General features: G+C 43.5%; 2 protein-coding genes across 2 annotated transcripts in view; one reads left to right on the top strand and one right to left on the bottom strand.

The window, feature by feature from the left end:
- The window catches only part of LOC133649569 (trithorax group protein osa-like), a 4,819-nt gene extending 3,004 nt beyond the window's left edge, over nt 1-1,815 (top strand). The window contains exons 3-4 of the mRNA XM_062046167.1: nt 545-1,690; nt 1,756-1,815. Coding sequence (XP_061902151.1) covers nt 545-1,677 — 1,133 coding nt within the window. The 3' untranslated portion in view covers nt 1,678-1,690; nt 1,756-1,815. The remainder of the gene's footprint in view (nt 1-544; nt 1,691-1,755) is intronic.
- A 987-nt stretch (nt 1,816-2,802) lies between these two features.
- LOC133649520 (ectonucleotide pyrophosphatase/phosphodiesterase family member 2-like) lies at nt 2,803-3,554 on the bottom strand. Its single transcript, XM_062046108.1, has 4 exons — nt 3,439-3,554; nt 3,170-3,287; nt 2,946-3,102; nt 2,803-2,883 (listed from the first exon to the last, which is right to left on the bottom strand). The coding sequence occupies exons 1-4, from the start codon at nt 3,455-3,457 to the stop codon at nt 2,803-2,805; spliced, it is 375 nt and encodes a 124-aa protein (XP_061902092.1). The 5' UTR covers nt 3,458-3,554.
- Nucleotides 3,555-7,500: the final 3,946 nt, after the last annotated feature.

Here is a 7,500-nt window from a genome sequence, read left to right as displayed (position 1 = left end):
AGGCTTCCCACTAACTGACAAAGAAACAGATAACAGATTTGGTGTCCAGTTCAAAGTGTGACATGATTTAAAAATTTGAGAGTTGACTTTTGTATTTTACATGAGTTATTATTTGTACAAACATGGTGCAAAGTAATTCATGATTTGTTCAAAAATGTTAGTGGCTAGCTAGTTAAAATGGGGTATTGTGATTTCACAAGACTGTCTTAGAAGTCATCATTTGAAAATGTTCAATTTGAAAAATGTGCACTTAGAGAAAATATAAAAATAAAGTGTTGCATATTGATATTTATCTGTTTCTATATATATTTATTGTGAGAAATCATTAAGATGATCAGTGTTTCCACAAAGATAAATATCATTAATTATTAATAATAACAGAGTTAAAGGTAAATTGAGCAAATTGGCTACTTCTGGCAATTTATTGAAGTGTGTATCAAACTGGTAGCCCTTCACATTAATCACTACCCAAGAAGTAGCTCTTGGTTTCAAAAAGGTTGCTGACCCCTGCACTAAGGTGACATCTTCTCCCCTCCCCCGCCAGCGTCTGACAGCCGCAGGACGTCTGAGCGTCTTGCAGGTCTCCGAGGTTCCGCTCGGTCTGGACCTCCTGCAGCTCACCTCGGTTCTGGGCGCCCTGCTGGTGTCTTCCAGGACCTGCAGTCTGCTCTGGACGCTGGAGGTCCTCGTCAGTCCTCTGGTGGCCGTGTAGGTGGTTACCGTCCTGCAGGACCTTTGCCCTATGAGGCTCAAGCAGGAAGTGCCTCTTTATATGGCGGTGCAGGAAGTACCCCCTTATATGGTCGATCAGGAAGTTTACCCTATGAAGGTCGTGCAGGAAGTGCCCCCCCATATGGTGGTGCAGGAAGTTCACCCTTATATGGTCGATCAGGAAGTTTACCCTATGAAGGTCGTGCGGGAAGTGCCCCCCCATATGGTGGTGCAGGGAGTTCACCCTTATATGGTCAAGCAGGAAGTCTTCCCTATAGAAGCCAAGCAGAAAGTGTACCCTTATATGGTCGAGCAGGAAGTCTTCCCTATAAAAGCCCAGCAGAAAGTGCACCCTTATATGGTCGAGCAGAAAGTGCGCCCTTATATGGTCGAGCAGGAAGTCTTCCCTATAAAAGCCAAGCAGAAAGTGTACCCTTATATGGTCGAGCAGAAAGTGCACCCTTATATGGTCGAGCAGAAAGTCTTCCCTATAGAAGCCAAGCAGAAAGTGCGCCCTTATATGGTCGAGCAGGCAATTTACCCTATGAAAGACAAGCAGGAAGTGCACCCTCATATGGTCAAGCAGGAAGTGCTCCCTTATATGGTGGATCAGGAAGTTCTGCCTATGAAAGACAAGCAGGAAGTGTTCCCTTATATGGTCGTGCTGCAGCACAGCGGCCCCCAAAGGCCAGCTTGGCCCCGCAGCAGCACCAGCGAGGACCCAGGTTGGGCGCCGAGTCGTCCCCTCCACGCCAACAGGAAGCGGTGGTGGTTTCCAGCGGCGGGATCCAGATGGTCGCCACTGAGCCGGCGCCACCCGGGCACAGAGCCGAGCCGCTGCAGAACTCTGAGCGAGTGCCGCCAGCAGGGTGGCCCTCCAGGTACCGGGCCAGACCACTTGGGGAGTCCACATCCGCAGAGGCGTGGAAGAGGTCCGGGAAAGTCCGGGGCTCCTGGTTGTCATAGCGACACCTGCCAGGTAAGACCTGTACAAGGTGTGTGGGTGTGTGACCAAGTATTTGACTTCAATCTCTTTTCTTTTAGGTGACTTTGGTCTCAAGTCTTCACCTTTTTTTTAAAAGCTCAAATAAAAGATTCAGATTATTCAAGATTGTTTTATTGGTTTTTGATTGGCTGCTGTGGGGCGGGTCTTCAGCCGCAGCAGCTCCGTGATTGGTCGAGGACTGTCCTGGTACAAGTCCAGTCCTGTCATCCACTCCACGTCTCGCACTCGGGACTGGTGGAACCAAATGTGCTCTTCCACCCACACGGCCTCGTCTTGTGCACTCTGACACACACACACACACACACACACACACACACACACACACACACACACACGTCTCCATTTTGTTTGACCAATGCTAGCATGTGCAACTAATAACATGCTAATGTAACTAGCATCTAGCCTAGCGGTCTAATGACAACATGCTAATGTAACTAGCATCTAGCCTAGCGGTCTAATGACAACATGCTAATGTAACTAGCATCTAGCCTAGCGGTCTAATGACAACATGCTACTGTAACTAGCATCTAGCCTAGCGGTGTAATGACAACATGTTAATGTAACTAGCATCTAGCCTAGTGGTCTAATGACAACATGCTAATGTAACTAGCATCTAGCCTAGTGGTCTAATGACAACATGCTAATGTAACTAGCATCTAGCCCAGTGGTCTAATGACAACATGCTAATGTAACTAGCATCTAGCCTAGTGGTCTAATGACAACATGCTAATGTAACTAGCATCTAGCCTAGCGGTCTAATAACATGCTAATGTAATTAGTAATGAAAACATGCTAATGTAACTAGCATCTAGCCTAGCGGTCTAATGACAACATGCTAATGTAACTAGCATCTAGCCTAGCGGTCTAATGACAACATGCTAATGTAACTAGCATCTAACCTAGCGGTCTAATAACATGCTAATGTAATTAGTAATGAAAACATGCTAATGTAACTAGCATCTAGCCTAGCAGTCTAATAACAACATGCTAATGTAATTAGTAATGAAAACATGCTAATGTAACTAGCATCTAGCCTAGCGGTCTAATGCTAATGACATGCTAATGCAATTAGCGTCCAATTAGCATCAGCTTGCTGACGTGCCAACCAGAAGAAGCTGCAGACGTCTTGACTGCAAGCCTGTGAAGGAAGGGGGCGGAGCCACAGCCTGTGAAGGAAGGGGGCGGAGCCACAGCCTGTGAAGGAAGGGGGTGGAGCCAGAGGAAGTACCTGGCAGTTGTCAGAGTTGTCAGGCCTGTGAGGCAGCAGGAAGGCGATGGCGTGCAGCTCGCCATCACAGGCGCTCACAGGCTGCCGCACGTCCTTGCAGCTGGTCAGCACGGCGAAGAAGTGCGTGGGGGCGGAGCCGTTGCCCGCAGACGCCCACCTGGGCGCCACAAGACAAGGTGGTGACTGGACTTGATGCTAGCTGACATGCTAACCAGGAGTCTTACTGCGCGTCGTGGCGTCCATCATGGTCGTGGTCGAAGGCGGGGCCTGTCAGCACGTTGATGCCGTTGTAGATGGCGGCGTACTTCCTCAGCAGCGTGTGCTGGAAGTAAGACCACACCCCTGCGGCGGGAGAACGCCATCAGTCACATGACCATCAGTCATCAGTCACATGACCATCAGTCATCAGTCACATGACCATCAGTCACATGACCGTGAGTCATCAGTCACATGACCGTGAGTCATCAGTCACATGACCATGGCGGGCACCTACTGAGGAAGTGGGGGTACATGGGCGCCACCTGGCTGCTCAGCAGGGCGTCGTACCTCTGCTCCTCACTGCCACTCAGCCCTGACACAACACAAGGTCAGTATCACCAAGTATCACTTAGTATCATAAGTATCACTAAGTACTACTAAGTATCACTAAGTATCACCAAGTATCACTTAGTATCATAAGTATCACTAAGTACTACTAAGTATCACTAAGTATAACTAAGTATAACTAAGTACCATAAGTATCACTAAGTACTACTAAATATCATAAGTATCACTAAGTACTATTAAGTATCATAAGTATCACTAAGTACTACTAAATGCCACTAAGTATCATAAGTATCACTAAGTATCATAAGTATCACTAAGTACTACTGAGTATCATAAGTATCACTAAGTATCAGTATGTATCATAAGTATCACTAAGTACTACTAAGTATCATAAGTATCACTAAGTATCAGTATGTATCACCAAGTATCACTAAGTATCACTAAGTACTACTAAGTATCATAAGTATCACTAAGTACTACTGAGTATCATAAGTATCACTAAGTATCAGTATGTATCACCAAGTATCACTAAGTATCACTAAGTACTACTAAGTATAATAAGTATCACTGAGTATCACTAAGTATCACAAGTATCACTAAGTACCGTAAATATCACTAAGTACTACTAAGTATCACAAGTATCACTAAGTACTACTAAGTATCATAAGTATCATACGTGTCACTAAGTACTACTGAGTATCATAAGTATCAGTATGTATCACCAAGTATCACTAAGTATCACTAAGTACTACTAAGTATCATAAGTATCACTAAGTACTACTAAGGGCCACTAAGTATCATAAGTATCACTAAGTATCACTAAGTACTACTGAGTATCATAAGTATCAGTATGTATCACCAAGTATCACTAAGTATCACTAAGTACTACTAAGTATCATAAGTATCACTAAGTATCAGTATGTATCATAAGTATCACTAAGTATCAGTATGTATCATAAGTATGACTAAGTACTACTAAGTATCATAAGTATCACTAAGTATCAGTATGTATCACCAAGTATCACTAAGTATCACTAAGTACTACTAAGTATCATAAGTATCACTAAGTACTATTAAGTATCATACGTATCAGTAAGTATCACAAGTATCACTAAGTACCATAAGTATCACTGGTGTTGCACTAATATACAACAAAAACTTTAGCCTTACCTCGGACCTAAATAATAAATATAACTCGTTTGAGGTGCTTACTGTGAGGTTTGTCACACCGCTGCCTCTCCACCTGGCTGTCATCTACCGCCCCCCTGGGCCCTATTCGGACTTTATCAATGAATTTTCAGAGTTCGTTGCTGATCTAGTGACGCACGCCGACAATATAATCATAATGGGAGACTTTAACATCCATATGAATACCCCATCGGACCCTCCATGCGTGGCGCTCCAGACTATAATTGATAGCTGTGGTCTTACACAAATAATACATGAACCCACGCATCGCAACGGTAATACGATAGATCTAGTGCTTGTCAGGGGTGTCACCACCTCTAAAGTTACGATACTCCCGTACACTAAAGTAATGTCCGATCATTACCTTATAAAATTCGAAGTTCTGACTCATTGTCAACAAACTAATAATAATAATAATAACTACTATAGCAGCCGCAACATTAATACTGCCACATCGACGACTCTTACTGACCTACTGCCTTCAGTAATGGCACCTTTCCCAAATTATGTGGGCTCTATTGATAACCTCACTAACAACTTTAACGACGCCCTGCGCGACACCATTGATATTGTAGCACCGCTAAAGCTAAAAAGGGCCCCTAAAAGGCGTACCCCATGGTTTACAGAAGAAACTAAAGCCCAGAAATTATCATGTAGAAAGCTGGAACGCAAATGGCGTGCGACTAAACTTGAGGTTTTCCATCAAGCATGGAGTGATAGTTTAATAACTTATAAACGCATGCTTACCTCAGCTAAAGCTAAATATTACTCAAATCTCATCCACCTCAACAAAAATGATCCTAAATTTTTGTTTAGTACAGTAGCATCGCTAACCCAACAAGGGACTCCTCCCAGTAGCTCCACCCACTCAGCAGATGACTTTATGAATTTCTTTAATAAGAAAATTGAACTCATCAGAAAAGAGATTAAAGACAATGCATCTCAGCTACAACTGGGTTCTATTAACACAAATATGACTGTATATACGACGGACATTGCCCTCCAAAATAGTTTCTCTCTCTTTGATGAAATAACATTGGAGGAATTGTTAAAATGTGTAAATGGGACAAAACAAACAACATGTTTACTTGACCCAATTCCTGGGAAACTTATCAAGGAGCTTTTTGTTTTATTAGGTCCATCAGTGTTAAATATTATAAACCTATCACTTTCCTCTGGTACTGTTCCTCTAGCATTCAAAAAAGCGGTTATTCATCCTCTACTCAAAAGACCTAACCTCGATCCTGATCTCCTGGTGAACTACCGGCCGGTGTCCCACCTACCGTTTATCTCGAAAATTCTCGAAAAAATTGTCGCACAGCAGCTAAATGAACACTTAGTGACTAACAATCTCTGTGAACCTTTTCAATCCGGTTTCAGGGCAAATCACTCTACGGAGACAGCCCTCGCAAAAATGACTAATGATCTATTGCTAACCATGGATTCTGATGCGTCATCTATGTTGCTGCTTCTTGATCTTAGCGCCGCTTTCGATACCGTCGATCATAATATTTTATTAGAGCGTATCAAAACGCGTATTGGGATGTCAGACTTAGCCTTGTCTTGGTTTAACTCTTATCTTACTGACAGGATGCAGTGCGTCTCCCATAACAATGTGACCTCGGACTATGTTAAGGTAACGTGCGGAGTTCCCCAGGGTTCAGTTCTTGGCCCTGCACTCTTTAGTATTTACATGCTGCCGCTAGGTGACATTATACGCAAATACGGTGTTAGCTTTCACTGTTATGCTGATGACACCCAACTCTACATGCCCCTAAAGCTGACCAACACGCCGGATTGTAGTCAGCTGGAGGCGTGTCTTAATGAAATTAAACAATGGATGTCCGCTAACTTTTTGCAACTCAACGCTAAGAAAACGGAAATGCTGATTATCGGTCCTGCTAGACACCAACATCTATTTAATAATACCACCTTAACATTTGACAACCAAACAATTAAACAAGGAGACTCGGTAAAGAATCTGGGTATTATCTTCCACCCAACTCTCTCGTTTGAGTCACACATTAAGAGTGTTACTAAAACGGCCTTCTTTCATCTCCGTAATATCGCTAAAATTCGTTCCATCTTGTCCACTAGCGACGCTGAGATCATTATCCATGCGTTCGTTACGTCTCGTCTCGATTACTGTAACGTATTATTTTCGGGCCTCCCTATGTCTAGCATTAAAAGATTACAGATGGTACAAAATGCGGCTGCTAGACTTTTGACAAAAACAAGAAAGTTTGATCATATTACGCCTATACTGTATATACCTTTATATACATATATATATATATATATACCTATACTGGCTCACTTGCACTGGCTTCCTGTGCACTTAAGATGCGACTTTAAGGTTTTACTACTTACGTATAAAATACTACACGGTCAAGCTCCTGCCTATCTTGACGATTGTATTGTACCATATGTCCCGACAAGAAATCTGCGTTCAAAGAACTCCGGCTTATTAGTGATTCCCAGAGCCCAAAAAAAGTCTGCGGGCTATAGAGCGTTTTCTATTGGGGCTCCAGTACTCTGGAATGCCCTCCCGGTAACAGTTAGAGATGCTACCTCAGTAGAAGCATTTAAGTCCCATCTTAAAACTCATTTGTATACTCTAGCCTTTAAATAGACTCCCTTTTTAGACCAGTTGATCTGCCGTTTCTTTTCTTTTCTTTTCTACTCTGCTCCGGGGTGGACCGCTAGCCTGTCCATCAGATGGGGACATCTCTACGCTGCTGACCCGTCTCCGCTCGGGATGGTTCCCGCTGGCCCCACCATGGACTGGACTTTCGCTGATGTGTTGGACTTTCACAATATT

Source organism: Entelurus aequoreus, linkage group LG05 (genome assembly GCF_033978785.1).
Source record: "Entelurus aequoreus isolate RoL-2023_Sb linkage group LG05, RoL_Eaeq_v1.1, whole genome shotgun sequence".
Taxonomy (NCBI): Eukaryota; Metazoa; Chordata; class Actinopteri; order Syngnathiformes; family Syngnathidae; genus Entelurus; species Entelurus aequoreus.
The sequence above is the reverse complement of the archived record's forward strand: the minus strand, read 5'-3'. Positions and strand labels throughout refer to the sequence as shown.

Coding starts and splice junctions, on each gene's coding strand:
- LOC133649520 (XM_062046108.1), bottom strand. Junction 3,103..3,169: donor GATGGACGCCACGACGCGCA/GTAAGACTCCTG, acceptor TGTGGCGCCCAG/GTGGGCGTCTGCGGGCAACG. Junction 2,884..2,945: donor ACAACTCTGACAACTGCCAG/GTACTTCCTCTG, acceptor CTTCCTTCACAG/GCTGTGGCTCCGCCCCCTTC.